At 39.9% G+C, this 20,135-nt stretch overlaps 1 protein-coding gene across 1 annotated transcript; it reads right to left on the reverse strand.

The window, feature by feature from the left end:
* Positions 1 to 6,395: 6,395 nt before the first annotated feature.
* Positions 6,396 to 19,463, reverse strand: tm6sf2b (transmembrane 6 superfamily member 2b). Its single transcript, XM_020080603.2, has 11 exons — positions 19,324 to 19,463; positions 18,947 to 19,065; positions 16,563 to 16,666; positions 14,324 to 14,421; positions 14,127 to 14,230; positions 12,289 to 12,371; positions 11,756 to 11,880; positions 11,050 to 11,151; positions 9,686 to 9,778; positions 7,637 to 7,756; positions 6,396 to 6,746 (listed from the first exon to the last, which is right to left on the reverse strand). Exons 2-11 carry the CDS (start codon positions 19,024 to 19,026, stop codon positions 6,510 to 6,512), a joined length of 1,146 nt encoding a protein of 381 aa, XP_019936162.2. The 5' UTR covers positions 19,027 to 19,065; positions 19,324 to 19,463; the 3' UTR covers positions 6,396 to 6,509.
* Between the last annotated feature and the right edge of the window lie 672 nt (positions 19,464 to 20,135).

Here is a 20,135-nt window from a genome sequence, read left to right on the forward strand (position 1 = left end):
GGAAGTTAACATTAATAATACCACTGGTGAAATTTGAGGTAGTATTTCTACTAAATTAAGGGTGGCATGGTTGTCAATGTGGCCTCACATAAAGAAGGTTGCTGGTTTGAAAACCTACCACTCACCCAATGACAGCTGGGATTGGCTCCAGTTCCTCCGCAACTCTCCAACGTTTTTTTAATTTAACAGATTAAAGTAATATATAAGTGTAAAATATACTTCGAGTACTTTTACTTATGACACTCTCAGGGTGTGCAGTTAAATGTACTGTGCTCCTTTACTTAAGTAAAACTCCTATGCCCCAGTACTCCATTGCCTTCGCCTCTACTGAGCGATGTCCACCCACGCCTCCTCAGCTCATTCTCCAGTAATTCCACCGCTCAGTCAGCACGCCACAAGCCAGTCTACACACCCCAGTCATCAGCCTGTCTGTCCGCTGCCATCGACATCCTCCCTCACCCATTCATCCTTCACTTATTCATTTACCACCTTATTTTTAATATCCCTTGGTGACTGTGTCCGCCAGGCTTAACATTTCCTCTTTCGATTGACATACAAGTAAATGCCAAGTATATCAATAAACATGAATTGTTGATATTATCATATCCTTAACATATCATGAATTGATTTAATGGTTACTAATAGGTTATTAATGTATTGACTTGTTATCTGCTGAATAGAAATGCACCATTAATTATCTATAATCAGTCGACAGTTTATTACAACAGAGGCAGAATCAGAAAGGCATGGTAAATGGTAAACGTTTGTGCTGAAAGTGACCCAGTTCAGGCCAGCGGTGGAGGAAGTAAAGGGACATAAATTTAAAGTAAAAGTACCGTATTAACTTTTCTACTTGAGTAAACATAAGTAAGTTTAAATATACGTATCGGTATTAAAAGTAAAAGTACTTGCAGAGTGTAGCCTACTCCCTCATTCAACTTTTAAAAATATATATATCAAAACAACTATATAAACGTGTACTAGAGTAGAAAGTACTTCTTAAATAAAGTACAGATACATGAAAAATGTACTTAAGCACAGTAAAAGTACCTTGTTGCATCCTACCACTGGCTCAGGCCTCTCAGTTGTAATATACATCTGTAGCTACATGTAAACAATATGTCAGGAAATGGTCGACAAGCTCACATGAAAGCAATATTTTTGCTTTTGTCGTCCATTCAACGATTTATGAAGATGTGAGTGGTGTTGAAAGCAGATGTAAGGAGATACTTCTGATCGTGAGTTCCTGCAGCCCTGCAAGCTTTCTGCTCCTCACCCACTCACCAGTGTGTTTAAGAACAGCTTCACAGACATGTCAGACACTGAAGTCTCTCATATGGGAAAGTTGTGTAGGCTCAACGAGAGCTTTCCACAAGAATGACTATTAAATAGGAGAGGCTCTCCAGATCATAGCAGGCAACAATGAAGAGAGACAGGACGCTCAGCGGGAGGCAGCTGCACTTTGTGTTTAAATAAAATGAGGGCGCACTGATGGCTACATCATTGCATTCTACGCTGTTGATCACAGAGCAAGAAAGTGGACCTGTCAACCGCTGTGAAGCTGACAGAGTGGCTGCAGACATGTTCCCAGGTTGAGACTAGTATGAGATGTCACCTTGGTGTATTTAACTTGAGTCTTTAGTTATGGTTACACTTAGATAAACACAATATTCTCTGGCCTGATTTAGACAAGGCCTCTGAAGTAGAGTTGCTCCAGTATAGCGCCCGCCCAGCAGAGCAGAGAGATTATCCTTCTACAAGTTTATTATAGTTAAGAAATGCACTAGAGGGAACTTTCCTCCAACATTGTTATTGCACAGGGATTTTTAAGATTACCTGTTATCTAGGAGGGAGGTGATTTAATGAAATCCATGAAGTGGGAACAACCATGGGATGGAAATGTCTGAGCAGAGAGTCCAGTCCAGTATGAGACAATGTAAGAACAAAGCTTACTGATAAAGAAACCATTATTATTGCTTGTGCATTGGTGCATAAAAAGTGTCCTGCAGAGTTGCATTAGAGTTTCTCTGGAGACGCATGGATGTGTCGAGTTGCCAAATACGAATGAATGCAGTAATTCAGTGTTAAGCCGTTAAGAAAAGTTAAACGTGTTTGTTTGTGTTGCCTACCATGATATTGTAATCAGTTATTTAGGTGTGCATGTTCAGTTTAACAGATGATGTCCAGATCAAGAGGCTGTGTGTTAAATGCCTTGTACTAATACTTTAATTAAGTCTGTGTCCGGATTCATTAAAACTGTTTTTCAAAATACATTTTCTCATCAAATGAAACCTACATCAAACCCTGGTGTCAAATGTTTGGTTGTCTTTTTCACAGCCGAAGCTCCACAGCTCCGCCTGCACTGCTGAGCCGAGACCTGCACCAGAGATCTCCTGTGACTCCATCATGGGATTACAGAGCTGTTTGCAGCAGCGGCATTTGATGTAAAGCCTCTGTCATACTCACAGAATGCAGAGCTAGCATGGGCAGTGAGTGAATTAAATGAGTCTGCCTCTGTGTGTGCTTTCATGTGTGCGTGAGCGTGTTTTTGTGTGTGTGTGTGTGTGTCTGTTGCTCAGCAAAGTACAAGGGATAAGGATAATTACTTATGAGTGAACTCCTATGTCAAGAAAATTCTTTTTGTTCGTTTGAATGACCGAACTGCATCAAATAACATTGTTACTATAAGTGTTAAGCAGATACATGGTTTTATATTTCATACCCAGAATGGTCTTGTGTTGACATTTAATTCTGAATTCTGGATTCAGCCCCCTGATCTGGAGCTGCACCAAAATGTTATGAGTTCTTTCTTGGCACATGTCCCGTCCTTCGGCCAAGTTCTGTCAATACATTCTGTTGTTTTTGTTTAATCTTGCTTACAAACAATCAAACGGACATAACCTCCTTGGCAGAGGTAATAAGAAAAATCAGGATCAGAACAGACAGGCAAAGATCAGAGTACTAGACAAGTAAAGCACATAGCACAAAAACGATCCGGCAGCATGTGGGAGCTGACCTTTATCTAAACCTGGAGCTTTAATGATGGAATGTGGGGACGGGGGGAAACAGGTGAGTGGGGTGGAGGAGCCGGTCAGGTGAGAAAGGCAGGTTGGAGTTGGAGGGTCTGAAATGACAGGAGAATTCCAATGTTCTCTAACACCTGGCCCAACTGGAAGAAAAGCTGATTGAAAACCATGACAGGTGGTCATTTAAGAGTGTGATTGTTGAGGCGAACAAAAACAGAAGCCGCTGATTTGATGTCTTTGTAAAACCCAATGATGGGAGCAGTGACACCAGGCTTCCCACACAGAGAGAACACACAGCAGCATCCCTCAGCAGAAGAGAATTAAAGAGGATCAATAGGTGTGAGAGGAGAGGGGAGGAAATGCTTGTGATTTGGAAACACAGGATCACACAGAACACAGCAGAGCAGAAGCAGGTTTTTTTTCCTTCTTGGACCAAGAACGACAAGTTGTCTTGCTGACAGCAGACAGCAGCAGTGTGTGCCGACCAGAGTCACGTTTCCTTCTGCAGCACGTTTGGCACATCCTCACCATTCGGCTCTGAGTGTTGATCTGTGGTGGCTCTGGTTTGTGTCATGTAACAAAAAGCGATAATATTGTGGTTTTATCAACTCACAGCTAGCCCTCCCTAAAAGGAGACATATTATTCTGATATAACTTTCCTCATACTGTCCATTGCTGCAGCTCCTCTTTTCAGCATCTGTCTGTTTGGTTTCAGCTCATGTCTTTTTAAGGACCTCCCTCCTAATAAAGTCTGCTCTGATTTGCCATCTGGCTCCCTCTGCTGTGATTGGTCCATCCCTAAAAGCGTGTGTAGGAAATACCTGCCTCCGCTCTCACTTTGTTAGGGTGCGTTTAGGGGGTGTGGAGCATTGTGGCCTTACTGTGACATCATTGTGACATGTGACATCCCGATACCCCAGGAAGTATCGGCTGAAGCTTCAGTAGAGGTGTTTTCTGTGGGAGAGGAGGAGCTTCCTTTACCTTGGACGTTAACATTTCAGAACTTTTACATACACAAAAAAACTATATAACACAAGAGTAAAGAGAAAACTTGCTTCATGTCTCCTTTAAACCCTCACAATGTTTTTTACATGTGAATTGGCAGACATGGACATTTCCAAATACTGCACCTACGCATTAAACTTTAAATACAATCAAAGACTAAATGTTATCTCTTGTTTTTAAAATAATTTGGGAGAATGACGCAGCCAACTTTGCAAGTCAGCCAAGAGTCAATGAATCAGCTTTACAAATTATATCACATTACTCTTTATTTATATTGTTATATTATGTGCATATGGTAGAGTTCTCTTTTTTTAATGAATCAACATACTGGCATGTTTTCTGTAGAACTCATTATTTTATAGAGAACATATTGTACCACTGTAGTGCAGCAGTAGCTTTGGCCGGACTGAGTGTTGCTTAACTGTTTACAGCTTTTGTCTTTTCTCCACAAACTGAAAATCGAGGCCTCGTTACGCCATTCACTGGATCGTTTGAAGCAGTTCACAGCATAAAGATTCACATCTGCTTTCTCCAATTTAGTCATGCTCTATCTGCCTTCAAGAACCTCGGCAAAGGAAACTGCTGTGCACTTTCTTCCGGGGTTGAGTGCTCAAAAGATGCTTTGCAGCATTTTCATCAACCTCCTTTCATCAGCCGCTGCTGCCTGGCAAAGTGCAAACTCAGTTATGTGCAACTGTTTTCATATGGCATCTCGAGGAAGAGAATAGAGTCACAGAGATGTGTGAGCAAGAGTGAATGGGAAAACTTGGCATCTGTGCACAGCATCTCAGAGTATAAATCATAAATTAAAATGCTTCGTATGTAAGGTTTTTAAATATTTATCATGAAACGACTGTTTTACTTGCAAAGAGTGAGAAAAGCGAAGCATCTGATTTGCATATAGAGCAGAGTGGTTGTTGTGTAATACTCAGACAGAACATTGAGCACTAATCTTCAGTTTACTGACTGGAAACATAATTGCTTTTATATTAGTCCGTTCTTATTATTTGTCTCCAGCTCTGTGTGCACTCTCATTTGGTTTATGCTCATCATAGGCTTCTGCAGATATGTTTAGTGATCTCCTGCTGTCCTTATGATTTTTCTCTCTTGATGCAATCTGCCCACTTTTGTGTGTGTCCCATCACACCCAATATCTAACCTCAGCAACATGTTGTTTCAGCCATCAACAGGCTATTTCCTCGAGTCCTCGAGGCACACATTGATGGAAAGGTTATATGTATTTATAATAATTCATCTCCATTTTTCTCACTGATTGGCTGAATGGAGTAGTAAACATGTTCTGTATAAAACAAGAATCTGCAGCCATGCCAAAAGCTCTGTGACAGTATTATTATGCAAAGTTATTTGAGCTAACTGCAAACAGCAGCGTGCTAACATGTTTACCATCTCACTTACATTAATTTATCACTGAAAAGAAAGTACACCTGAGGCTAATGAGGACGTTCTTAGCTTGGAGGGTATTTGGCCACAAATCAAAGTTTATGCTGTAAATGTCACCATTGCTGATTCACCAAAGTCATCATCTGAATGACTACATTTTGTGTCGATTTATGGACCAGACTTCGACATATTTCACTGAACAAGTAGAAACTGGTGGTGGCACTAGAGGGAAAGTAAGGGGATCATGAAAGTCATTAGTACTAGTTGTGCAGTAGTACTAGGACAAATTAGACGATCTGGTGGGAAAAACAGTAGGTTCATCAGCTGAGAATCATGAATGTCCCCAAAGGATTCATGGTAATCCATCAAATAATTGACTGACTGACTTCATCATCATCTCCTTCCTTAGGACCATGCTGGCAGCATGACAATATTGCTACGTAAACATACACTGCATATAAAAATGGATGAAGAATCAGAACCCGGAAAGTGAAGCTAATGTTGAAGTGCCTGAAATCTGTATTCTCTCAAATGACCAGCAGAGGGCAACTCCACTGGTTGAGAAAATGACCCAACTTCTGACTTGATTTTATTGTCAGCACACTATTTTAGTGAGAGTTTATGCTCTGGATCACGAGCGTTCACTTTGTAAATCATGGTCCCATTTATAGTAAAATGGATGATAAAGCTGGCTATACATGGATACCGTATAATTGACAGCTAGCACTGTCCAATGGGTCCAGGTCACAGGTGTAGGTGAGTCAGACAGGCTGCTCCCCCCGCTAATCCAATTATGGTAACTTCTGGTTTCAAACAACCAAGATGGTGCTGACCAAAATGCCAAACTTGAGGCTTCAAAACAGCAGCTCACAAACCCATTGGTGACGTCACTGAGCAGTCTGCCCTTTCATTGTTTATACAAGGTATCAGGAACACAAGGGCTGGAAACAAACAAATCCAAAATTCTTGAGTAAAATAATCTTGTATTTTGGCATTTCAAAACATGGCATTTAACAGCTCTTCACGAATCATCAGATGAGCGATTATATCTTAAAGGTCAATGAAGACTAAGAAAGATTATTTGTCTTTGTATTTGGTGTCCTTCTCCTCACTGTTTGGCAAACCTGTTTGCCCAGGAAAGGGGGCGATCTTGAGGAAGAAATAGGGATTACTCTGAACACGCAGGGCCACCAGGATGGGAGTGACCATGTAGAGCAGGTTAGCTGCCAGCACACACCAGAAAACATCATGAGGGATATTAAACGGAGCTGTGGTACGAGGATGGAGGGAGCCACCAATATGGGCCCACTGGCACTAGAAGGAAACACAGAGCAAAAGATTAGAGTGTATTGTCAATAATGTAAATTGCATAGTGGACCTAGCACCACTGATACTTGTACTGATTGATTTCAGGTCATTTCGTGACTTAAAGGTCCAGTGTGTAAGATTTAGGTGAAAGGAAACTATTGGCAGAAATCTAATGTAGAATAATCCTCATGATGTTTTCACTAGTTTGTTACATCTAAATTGTATGAATTGTAGTTTTCTTTACCCCAGAAAAGGCCCTTTATATTTAAATACTTAGATATCTTCTCTACAGTTTTGGGGTTTTTATGACAACTGAAGGGAAGGGTGAGGTGAGGAGTGTTCAGCTAAAACATGCAAATTCACTACTAGATGTCATTAAATTCTACACACTGTACCTTTAACGGTTTTCACAAACTTCCCAGAGGACTTACTTGGAAGGTGTTAATTTTCATAAATATCTTGTTTAAAATATACAGATCAGGATCATTAAAGAAGGTGATAAACAAATGATCTACAGACTTAAAAACCGTGGAATTTATAAAATAGAAAGCAAAGAGTCTGCAACCTTTTTATAAACAGCAAAGCAAGACTTTAGTCAGATATGGAGAGATCACCACCAGTTCATTAACAGAAAATATGCTTTAAGGGATAAATGTGATCCAGGTAATTATAAAAAGCCGAGAGCTCATGACCAGGAGTTTAATTGTAGTCACACATGTGACACCTCCTTGTGCTGAAGATGATGATGAAACAATCTGAGTCAATTATTATCCGGAAGATTTTATGCAACGAAACACACTGTCAGTGTAAAACCCTTTCAGTATACAGCTCCATGTATTCCAGGTACATATCCACAGCCAGATTCACTTATCAACTGTTTGCCTTCATGGTTTTACCTGAATCATGGCTCCAGCAAAGAAAACTGTCCAGTCTGACATCCACGTGCAGCCGGGCTTGAGGAGACCATAAACAAACGCACCCAACAGAGGGAGTCCATAGAAGAAAAAGTGTAGCATCTGTAAAGAAAAATGTGGAACTGTTATATTTTGGAAAATTGAAAATTTGATCATGTTTTTTCTTTCCACATTTTGATTTGAATCTATTTTGCATCGGGCATTATTCTTGTTGACACAGGTGAGTTGTTGAAGTAGATATTATGATTTATATTCCGGTAAAAGAGTGATTCTAGACAAGTGCCGCAAGGTTTTCCCCTCCATCTCTGTCATGTTGTTGTTTGACCCTGACCAGTGTTGCAACTGACAATTATTACAATGCATCTTTTGTTTCCTTGCTATACTACCACCTGTCCTGATTCTTTTGTAGTATTCTGATTCATTTTTGGACCCTTTGAGGAGACTTTTTGGACCCCTGACATTTAAAAAGCCGATACCTCCACCAAATTTCACACTCATAGAAATTAGTCCCCTAAATATGCCTGTTTTATTTTTTCTTCCATCAACAACCGTGAATAATTCCCTTGGAAATCAGTGAAGTGACAAAACGTGATGTATCTTGCAATGTTAATGAAAGTGATTAAAAAGAATCCCCCTGAACTGGATCCACACAAAAATACAATGGGTTCATCCCTGACCCAGACTGAGCAACTCCAACAGGTTTTGTGATAATCCATGCAGTAGTTTTTGCGTCTTACTTACAAACAAACAAACAAAATAGAAAGGAGTGAAGATGCAGCCTCCTTGGAAGAGGGAGATATCAAATATAAATATTCATTCTTAGTTTCAACTGGAACATTAAACCGTATTACAAGTATGATCGAGGAAGATGTACCGAGTTCGTTCTACGGACAACTAACAGTGCATCATTATCATCAAAATCAAATCCTTTTGAATTGTATTCTGCAATGTCACCATTAACTGCAGCCATTAGATAAATATAGCAGAATAAAACAGTACAACACTCTTCTATGAAATGTAAATGAAGTCAAATGAGTCTTTACGAGACACTCAAAAATTCACAGTCTCCAAATTGTTTTAAAGTGCATTGCAGGAGTATTTTTCTCCTCTCCAGCTCAAACACAAATGTGCAGCCTCAGCACAAATGATAACCTCCACACCAAGGTCATTACAGAGAGCGTCGTGACCTTCAACTTAAAATATTTGGTGCATGAAAAGCCAGTTTCCCACTTTGTAAAACCCTAAAATTATACTGCTGAACGTTTCTTTTCATTCGTGGTCTGAGGTCCAGATTAATTCTGATGAGTTCAGCTCAGGGCCTGAAAGCCAATCGTAAATGCCCTTCAGTCTTCTGTTTAAAATGCCTTTTTAGTGCTGCCACGGAAATCTGTCACGTATCGTCCATCATCATCAATGAAGAATGAGGTCATTAATTGCAGAAACAATGTAGCGCTGTGCAAATACCAACACACACACACACACACACACTGATTTGCAAAGGCAACCAGACATACTTCCACATGCAGCCCACACAGCCTCCTCCCGCCTCCCACCCAGTGAGATGCTGATGGGGGGCTTTGGGCGAAGGATTAGCTTATCAACTTCTCAGCATGCGCTTCGTCTGTCTGATCAATGACTCGCAATTGTGCCCCGACTGCCGCCTGACAAGGTCTTTGGATAACCTATTGACGAAGCTGTGTACACCGACAAAAAACGTAACAAAACCCACAGCCGTGCGGGGTCAGAGGCAGAAAATAAAGCAGGCCCGGCACCAACCACAATAATAATCTGTTATCTATCTTAAGCAAATGTAGAGAGACACAAAGATGTGCTGGCCTCTCAACCCATGCTGTAATGATGAAAAATGACTGTAATCAGCTGCAAGCTCAGAGATAAGGGCAAAGCTTCCTGCGTGCTCTCAGTGATCTCCATGCAGAGGTCCATTATGTGGCTGCTTATTTGAAGCAGGCTGGAGAGCAGCTTTCAGGGGCTGCTGGTGGAAACAGAGACAGAAAAAGAAAAAGCACCCACCATGACTCTGGGGAAGCCCACAGGATCTTTCAGGTAGGGTTCGTAGTGCTTCAGGTAGACAGAACAGGCCTCGAGTGGAGAGTCCAGGGCCACCTACCGGGGGGGGCATAATAACACCAACACTTCATGATATAGTGAAGTTCAATATAACAGCTACCCTGCCAATTATCATAGAATTCAACATTTCCCTGAAAGTAAAAGGAAAGAAGAAAGAAATATTTTGTCACCAGTTTGAGTAAAACAATGAATATGGCTTCAGAGATGCTTTCTGAAAATTAGACAAGAAGATTGATACCAATCTTTATTTGTCCAGTAAATATGAAGTTGAAGCCAGCATGCAGCCACTTTGTGCTTAGCTAAACAGCAGCTGGAGGGAGCTTCATTTACCACACAGACATTCAGCTCATTTAATTTGTATTTATATTCTGTCAAATCATAACATAACATAACGGAGAGAGATGGGGGGGAAGAAAAGAGGGGAGAGGAGAAAAGACCAGGAACAGTTATGTAACCGTCATATGAAAATAATAACAGTGATATTTATAGATGTAATGATGTTGTTAATGAGAGCAGCACCTGACATGTGGGAGGTTTCCATTTGTTACATCCAGTTCCTGAGTTAAGTCATCCTGCATTTTAGGGTGTTTTCACACCTGAAAGTCCAGATCATGGTTCAAACCAAGTTTATGGTCTTTGTTATATTGTTTTAATTTGATCTGATTAGTTTCCCATTGCAATTTAGTGAGCAGAATAAAGACTTATGTATTATATGCATACTCTTATATTCATGCTGTCATCATCACCTTCGTGGACTACGTTTATCTTTATGTGACATTGATTGGTTTGTAGGCAGCCGTGTGTCCGTCATCGGCGTGTTGTCAGTTCAGCTTCTGTATTCATTAACTTTTTTGAATAATGTGGATAGGAAAAAAAGTCTTTCCTTTTGAATTGAGAAAATTAATGAACCAGATCATTTTGTTTACAGTTACATTTTTACTGTTGGTAGTAAAGACGATAAGCGAGCCTGTGAGCTGTTTCTTTTTTTTCTTCTTGTATTGTTTAATGCTGTCTCAACTTCCTCCAATTAATCTAAATTTTGGTCTGTTGGTTCGAGCTTAACTGAAAAGTCCAAAGGTCTGGACGAAACAAGGAAAGGGGCAAAGGGCCCTTAGAAAAACTATGATTTTTATAGGTCAAATTGGTAATTAGAGATCCTGAATGTGGTTAAAGATTGCTGAGAGTTTGATGGGAAGATTGATAACACTCTTTAACTTGCTAACTGCATCTCTGCAGCCTACATGACTTTTACATCAACCATCCCCAACCTTAACTTTGTGTGTGACATGACTGTGATGTTCACTCACCAAACCTCGGAGCACAGTGAAGGCCATGGCAGCCAACAGAAGCAGAACCAGGATCAGGTCCAAGGGACGCCAAATCAGGTTCATGCTCTGAGCGTGTTGCGCCTGTGGGGAGATGTCAAGACATTGTACAGAATAGTGCTGCTTCGTCCAGGTCATAGCTTCATGCTCTCTAACTTTAATGAGACTATTCCATTAAAGAATGTATGACTGAGTCTTTCTCTCTGTTTTTATTATAATTCAAACTGCAATAATTATTTTTTAGCCACAAAGATGAAGCAGAAACGATATATAGAACACAACACTGAGAATATCAACATATAAATTGAAATGGTGAGGTTGGATGGAGGAACATTAGCATCCATTTTAGCTGTATTTGTGTCCCCTTGTATTCCTGTGTAACATCTGTGAAAATGGTTCAGTTGCCAAATTGTCTACAATACTCACCTCCAAATCTCCACTTGCAGAAAAACTGTAATGATCTTCTTTCAAATTAAAAAGAGCTCACCTCAAATCTTACAATCTCGCTGACTTCACCACTGAAAACTACAAGTCATAAATGTAAATGCCTTACTTCCGTACATTGTCACTTTTCATGGTCTGAATCTCTGGAATGTATGTTGAACAGATTAAACCCATTCAGCAAACACCACTTTTTAAGCCTTTCCACATTCACATCAAGGTCTAACCATCCATGCGTTGGACGTACATTGTATCCGCCGATTAGCGGCCTGTCCTTGGGCCTTGCGAACAGCGTGACAGCTCCCCACACAGGCATCAATAGGAAGAGGAAGTTGATCCAGAAAGCCGGGCGGATCTCTGAGCCATATTTACCTGCCAGAGAGAAGAGATGTTCATCAGTTTGTACTCAACCATCAAGGATACATGGTAAACATCTCAATGTAATTCAGTAATTAAGTTCCCTATTCAAAGCTCTGTTGCACTTCAGGCTGTACGGTACAGCATGTCTATGATAACACAACAGAGAAAACATGTTTCCTGCAGACAAGTTTGATCCTGTGACACTTTTGTATGCAGTTTAAAAAGCCAACAACAGATGCTGTGAGTCTGTTTTCTGCTTTGTTCACTGGGTTGTGACGACAGGCGAGGCGCGGGCCGTGTGGGTGTTTTGTTGGCAGACTGAACTGTGTGACACTGATGGTACATGGCAGTGCAGATGTTCTCCTGATTAAAGCTCATCATCACAGGACTGGTAGACGGGGAATAGAAGATGAGGCTCACCTGCCACTATCCCGCCAATGAACACGCTCATGTTGGCACACAAAGAGCCAGCCCAGAGCAAGCCGAGGTTACGGTACGCTTTCCTGTGACAAAAACAAAAAACAAGTGGTTTTACTTTTATAGAGATTGCTGGGTAAATAGGGGTTGCATCCATGAGCTTCTTCCACAATGCTGAACACAGTTACTCCCACTATGATGAAAAGGCTGACATTGTCTCACAGAAGACTTAATTTCTATGATAGCCCCTGCCCCTGCATCCTCTATTTATTTTAAATACCATTCAGGTCATTGTGACTCAGAGATATTTTTCTAGTGAAATTAACTCTTTATAGAGTTGGAATAGAAAAGCTAGCAAGAGCAGGCTAAACTTTGAAAATATGCAACTGACACATCCTACCCCCTCCGATCGGCCCTCTCTTTAATGCTACGCACACTGCCTGTCAACTGCTGCAAGGCAACTTTCTGTGACTTGCTCTCTAACTTCTGGCTATCGTCTCTACTTCAGGGATGTATGTCTCTGGGTAAAGATATGTGCGGTGGTAATGTGCAGCGAATGCAGGGGTGGGATGCCAATCACTAAAGTCGGTCTGGGTGAAATAATTGGTTGTGTTGATTATCATGCGAGGGACACAGACACCAGCTTTTTTCCTTTTTTTTCTTAGACAACTTTATTTTTGATGGCTATCAAGACGTGAAGAGGATTTCAACAGATAAGATTAGGTTATCTGGTCTGCTGTGTTGCGATTGGTTAAGGTGTAGAACATTTTGACCTCTGCTCTCGCTTTAGCTGGCTTTGTTAGGGGGCGTGTCAGACCATCCACTCTGCGGGATTTATGCAAATGTGGGCATTGTAATGTCACATGATCCCGATGGTGCGGACGTATTGGCTGGACTACTGTTGATGTGTTCTAGGAGTTTCAGGATAACTTTTCTTTTGGCGGGGGGGGGGGCTCCCTTAACAGCGAAGTTTTGGCTTTTTATCTTTGCAGAAGTTTTACATACACAAAAAACAGTAACACTCTAGAGGAAAGAAAAACTGAAAAAAGTATCATATGTCTCCTTTAACGAAAAAGTGTAAATATTACCCACAACCATAGCAAAAAATGTTGAATCACATCAGTGCATGGATTCAAGACAATTTAAAATAATTTACATTCGTGTGTTTCCAAAAACTCTTAACATACAGGAGCTCCACATGTGAGCCAATTTCTTGTCTTTCCGTTTCAACATGATGTAAGTTACTCTCCAAAGTGAGGCAGGCTGCCAGCTTCCTCATCCACATTCCAATGAAAGGTATGTCCAAGTTCTTTCACAATAGTGTAATTATCCCTCTGGCTCGTAAAAGTCCAAATTCAATTAGCAACAAATGCTGCAGAGTTACAGCAGAGTCTTAGGGGTATATTTCCAGTAAACATAATTTGGCTTGTAAAGGAATTTCCTTTCCAATTATATGGCTTACACATCCAAACAAACTCTTTGTAGCTTTGTGCACTCCCATAAACAATGAATTAATGTAGCTGTGTCGTTTTTTCTCTTCCCATAAATATCCGGAGCTTAGGATACATTTGACTTCCGTTCTTAGGTGTAAAAGAGGTTCACATTATCCACTTTTATTGTAATAATTTTATATTTGGAGTCTGGACCAATCAGCTTTCCAAATATCCTGCCTTATGACAATAATCATAGTCTATAGGACTCTTTTAAATATGTTATAAGCCATAAACCCATAAAACTGACATTACATAGAAAATATATTGTTTATTCTCTTCTCAGTAATTTGAAGCAAACATTTTATAGAGCAAGATCAATGAGCATGACCTGACTGTACCTTCACCCACCTGTCTGATATCCTGCCGATCATCACCAGGTACATGATAAAGTGAGCGATTCCATCCCAGTAGCACATCATGATGGCATAGGCTGTTCCCAGATAAGGTTCTCCCTGAAGCACATTACATGAATACATATTGTACAGTGCATGTTGCTAACACTGGTATTTGGTCAACAGGGATGTATGTGTTTGTAAGAAACCTACTGTCTTCTGGTAGAAATTCATAAATCCAGATATAATACCGTCATATTCCAAGGCACTCGTCAGGTCAATGACACAAGTAAATGAAAATTCTGCAAAAACTGCAAAGGAAAAATCAGAAAGAAAACATCTGACAGTGGACTCAAACATGCTTCAGTACTGTTTTAATATCAGCTTCAGATTTCACAAACTAACAGGAGTTAGGAAACCTTGACGTGTTGAGGAGCTTTCATGTAATTACTCAATCTGCTTTGTACAGAAAAATACAGAGTGAATTAGTAAAGAATGCCAAGGCTGTAAGAGCAGAGAACCGTGTGGTTAATGGAAGTTTATCTAATGCACTATCTTTTGAAATGTTCCTGCTTGGAGGTCACAGAAACACAAATCTTTCATATTGCTTGTGAGTTTTATGAAATCTTTTTAAAAGGGCTGATTGGAGCTTCACCAGGGTCAGTGGTGGCTTTTGTGTAGAAGCCATATGAACAATAAATAGTCCAAAATATACATGAGCTCCTCATCAAACATTGACATATAGGAGACTTGACTTTCAGATGATCATTTTGTAGAGATATCAGATGGTTTGGACTACAGCTTGTGCTCATCAGTCTGAAGTACAGCAGAATAATATAAAATATATGTTTTATAGCAGCGTGGGCTCACACAGGCTCCCTCTTATGTCCATAGTTACCTGCTTAATGATCTATAAGGGGATATTATGTCCAATATAACTGTTAATGACGAGAAGACTTTTACTCAGATTGACTAATCCTGGTATGAACTGCACGGTGCAGAGTGCACAATCATGATGGCAGTCTTAGGGTAAACAATATAGACCCCACATGCGTGCTTACAATATCTGGTTCACTGACTCCAGAAATGCCTGTCCACAGATGCCATGATATCAATCTAATGCAGTGGGTGTCCGCAATGGAGCTAGGCCCCTGTTGGGGACATAGAGCTACTGCACCAGGGGCATGAATGACCAGGGGGAAATTAAGTCTTATATATAATTTATGTGAGGAAATAAACATACAAGAGTTTACTGCTGCTATTAAGTAAAACCGTATTTTATAAATATGTAGTTTCAATTGTTTGTATTAGTTGCTTCACCTGGCAGCAATGAGCTGTAGGTGGGTTAAGACTTGCTTTTAGGGAAAGGGTTGGTTAGGTTCAGGCATGTAGCTGTGATGGTAAATGTAGCTGTGATGGTAAATTTAACAAGATTTGAATCAACAGAAAGTGAGAATCTGCAAATATGATACATTCAAATATCATATGTAAGAAAGTTGGACAGAGCACATGTGTGCATCAGTAATTTACCATGGGAACCACTTCATAGGACACATTACAGTGAGTTACTGCCTGAACATTGCAGAATGTCGTTCTAAACAGAATCTCTGTGTGTTTGTGACGCGGCCGTCTCTCTATAGACGCCACAGCTTTAACCATGGTGGTTTATCACATCGCTCGTATCTGTCCTTCACACGTATACACACACGCAAACACACTTTTTGTCTGTCCTGCGTACCGGCGTCTCTGTAATCCCTTAGGACAACCAGGTTTATCTCTGACATCTAACAGGTGAGATAGCAGGGGGGATTACGGCTCTCTGTCATGGAGAAGAGGCTGACACTGCTTCACCCTCATTGTTATGGTCCTCTTATACATAACACAAGCTTCGCCTTGGGCACAAGTACCAATATATCACCTGACTTCTGTTCCAATAGCACAGCTAGGGATGTGTTTGTGCATAGGGTCACAATGCAGAATGAAGTTTGACCAATAGCTGCACATGTAACAGGGCAGAATATGAGACCAATCCCACAGAAATGTTCACAAACGGAATACAAACCCTCTTATGCTCTGTGGAGTCTGAGTAGTATTACACAGGAGCAGTTACTCATAGTTACAACATATAGTTGCCTTTGTGCCCTTTGTCTCTGGAACAAACAAGGGCTCTGTTTCAAAAGAATAGCTGAAAGGTTAAGTAAGTATAAGCTCCGTGAAGGTCCTCAGCCTGCAGAGGGTGAGCCGTATACGTCTAAGCTTCAAGAGCGCAATCAGTCTAAGCAGCTTTCCACATATCAGGTGAAATCTTGCTGAATAGAATACAATACAATTCATGTATTCACTCTAAAAGCACTGAGGAGTGAGTGAACCCTCTGGAAATCCTTTTGTTAACTCCTACATTTGGAAATACATTGCAAGTAAGTTGCAAAATGGAATTATTTGAGTTGATTACCAAAGAATAAAGCGTCTTTAGGTGGGTTACGACGAGTGATGAGGAAGTAGAACAGGAACACAACGACCAACACAGCAACACCAGTCCCCAGGATCACGTACGGCCTGTGGAAGCAGGGAAAAGCAAATAACAGCCGTTGTCCATGTTTCTCCGCATGATCTCACTGCAGACACTTCTTTTTGTGCCCTTTCAGACAGCAATCTCCCTTTTTCTGCCTCATTCTCTTTACTAATTAGGTTTTTTTTTCACATGGAACTCATGCCAGTCTTCTCTGCAGTGCTGAATTAGTAAATGATGATGAATGGGAAGTCAGACAGAATGATAATCACACACAAACACCCAGAGTTAGCACCAGGAGAAATAATGCAGGAGTGTGAGGGGAAGTGTGTGTGAAAGATCTGCTGAGTCCAGTGAGAGACTGTTTGTGTGTGAAGGTTCCTGGTGGTGTCACGTTGAATTTAAACCTCCTAATTACCCACAATCTCCTGTGGCTTTTAAATAATAATGGTGATTTAAAAAACATCAGAGTGCAAGTAGGTTTATATTTAATCTTAGAACTTTTAGAATTGTATCGTTGAGTTTGAAGCATCACTTGTTCATGACATCTGGAAAGGAAATGCTGATAACGTGTTCCTTTTATTGATCAGACAGCCTTATGCCTTTTTATTGTAATATATACATTGAACAGATTGTTTTGCAATTAGAAAATGTTTTAAAAATCTCATATTTACAATCTGATCAGTGCATCCAGTTTTGGATGGGTGACATGGCTGATATTACATGAAGAAAATAAATTTGACATTAATCAGTATTGAGTAGTATCACTATAGATGTCACACAGATGTCATTACTGTTTTTTTATTATTCATTTATTATTTTATATTATTTTTATTATTATATCCTTTAGGTTTAGAAATAGATTTTTGCTGTTGAGTGAAGGTTGTGGTTTTAAACTCTAGAAAATTTCACAACTGTAAGGTCGATCAATGATGTGTTACACCTCCTCCCTGTGCTAAAACAACGCATAAGCATTAAATATCCAGCACATTGGACTTTTGTTATATTGCCATTGATGAAAATGATTTGTGATAACTATTGATGTTGTTTTATGGCCCAGCTGTTATTTTCTAGTTCACATCTGAACAAGGTTTCGTTGTTAAACTGGAGTTTTTGCAACATATGACTCATGCTGCTGTGGTGGTGAGTTTATACCAGTGGTGCAAAAGCACAGCTTTACAAAAGGCTTAATCCATCACAGGCAAGGGTGGGAGAGGCAAGCAAGGTAAGGCCATGTTAGTTCAGCGCTGCCCTCCATGTTTACTGGTCAAAGGTACCACTGCCTCACACTGGAAAAGATTAATGTGGCCAATGTGTCTCCCAGTGAACAACATTCCCCCCTCAGAAAGCTCACAACGTGTCCTCGCAGAAAGAAAACAAATGCTGCCAGAGCAAAGGGAAGCTCCCTGGCTGCCTCTCCAATTCAACACTACAGGAAGATTTATGCACACAACACAGTTTGTTTGCAGAGTGGAAGAGCGTGAGCCATATTGTATGTCAAGGGCAATTTATCACACTCTTCTGTGTGGTCTGTATTGATTGTCAGGGTCCGCACATTCAAAAAAAAGGAACCAGCACCAGATATTCACACAGTATAGGAGCATAAAAGCCTGTCACAAATGAGGAATATCTTGAGTTAAAAAAAAACTAAAAGGAAGTGTGTGACTTCCTTAAGATAAGTGTGAGGGCAGAGTGCAACATGCATTTCACCACTGGCTCTGTTTATCCAGCCTGTAGTATATAATCCTCAATAGACAATACTCTAAAGGCAATTTTCCATTTTAAAAAACTGATGAGATTTAAATTAGAAAATGTTCCCTTGGAGCAAAAGTTATTAGCGACTTATTTCCTCTCATTTAGTTATTTTTGCTCCTTACTCTGTTTTTTGTGTGTGTGTGTGTTCTCCAATAAACGACACGGTCAATCATTTGAAGATTTTAAACAAGTGGCAAATAGACCCTGAAAATTGAACCCATTGAATTAGCCGCAAGGATTTATGAGGTAGTTACAGTCAAATTCAAAGAGAAATATCACTTGAGTTTTTAGCTTACAGTGTCCTCTAGTGGTGGAAATACTGTCTGTCAACCCATGATACACAATTAAACATCTATACTCTTGCAATTAAAGGCTAATAGTACCATTATTGAGTGTGTATTACAATATATGATTTAATGTTTTGTGAGTGTGTAACATTTATGTCTAAAAGTTATTACTATAACTATTAGAATAGTTTACAGCTTTCCCTGTAAAAAAAAAAAAAGAGTGGACTTCTACAGATGTGTATATAGAAACTGAGCAATAAGAAATCAATGAATGTGATGACTTACTCTTGAAGCTCTGGAATGGTGTTCATGGCATAAAGAATGCCGAGGGCAGAAAATGAAAATAAAAACACTGAAGTCTCCATTTCTTCAAAAACAGTTCAACCGCCCTCCCTGCAGAAAAGCTGGAAATACAACACAATTAATTTTGAGTCAATAACAACCTGTTATAGCAATAAGAACTGTAAATGATTCAATCAAGTTGATATTCAAACTATGCCAAGACATCAATATATTCAGCAAAACTGAAATAAACAGAATGAATCTTAACTGAAATAAACTAAATTACTAGTTTGATTAGAATTGCATGAATATTATTTAAAGAATCCAAATAATATCGTCAATCTTTAATAAAGTGGAAAAGCAGCAGAGCGGGCTCTTACCGTCAGGCTACACGCTCAGTGGATTAATGGAATTACAGCCGGCCTGAAGCAGACATGGCCTTCACTGAGGAAATAATGAAGTGGAGACAAAGAAGCTTTTGGGAGGAAAGTTGCGCAATTTGGTTTTGTCAGAGATTTATATAAGTCGTATTAGGAAATAGGTCGACATTCCAGTTTATACAGAAACGCACTTTCAAGTTCTTCTGAATCTGGTTCTTTGGTGCAGTCAGGGTTGTGTTTAATGAAATGTGCAGTGGATACAATGCTCACCAAAAAATATGACAAAGAGAGGACCATACTGAGCAGTGTTAACTTCGATACTCAATCAAAATGAAAAGCAACTCTTCTCCAACAGCCCAAGGTTCTCCAGACATCTTCACCTGGCTTGATTCCTTGTGATACAGGATGATGAATGTTGTGGTACAATGTGTTGGTGTGACAGTTCAAACATCTTTAGAGGGACTGAGATCTGAAGATGCACTGGTGCTTGTTTGTTTCTTGTGCTCTCTAATTATTCCATTGGCCAAACGTTGTTGACTCCTTTTCTAAAATACCTCAAAATGTTCTTCTATTAAAAGACATCTTTGCGTTTCAAAGAAGTCCAACAAATGAAGTTAGATGCATTTACTGCAACTGAAATTGACCTCAAGTTGAGTTTGAGTTTTGTCTCTTCTACAAAGATGATATTCAAACTGAGGAGATGTTTTTAACATGTCTTTTAAACTCTGGATCTAGAATGTGTACGATTTAAAGTAACTAACTTTCTCAAAACGGACGTTCACAGCATCTGAATAAGCAAAAAATGTGTAAGT

The sequence above is a fragment of the Paralichthys olivaceus genome, chromosome 3 (genome assembly GCF_024713975.1).
Source record: "Paralichthys olivaceus isolate ysfri-2021 chromosome 3, ASM2471397v2, whole genome shotgun sequence".
Lineage (NCBI taxonomy): Eukaryota > Metazoa > Chordata > Actinopteri > Pleuronectiformes > Paralichthyidae > Paralichthys > Paralichthys olivaceus.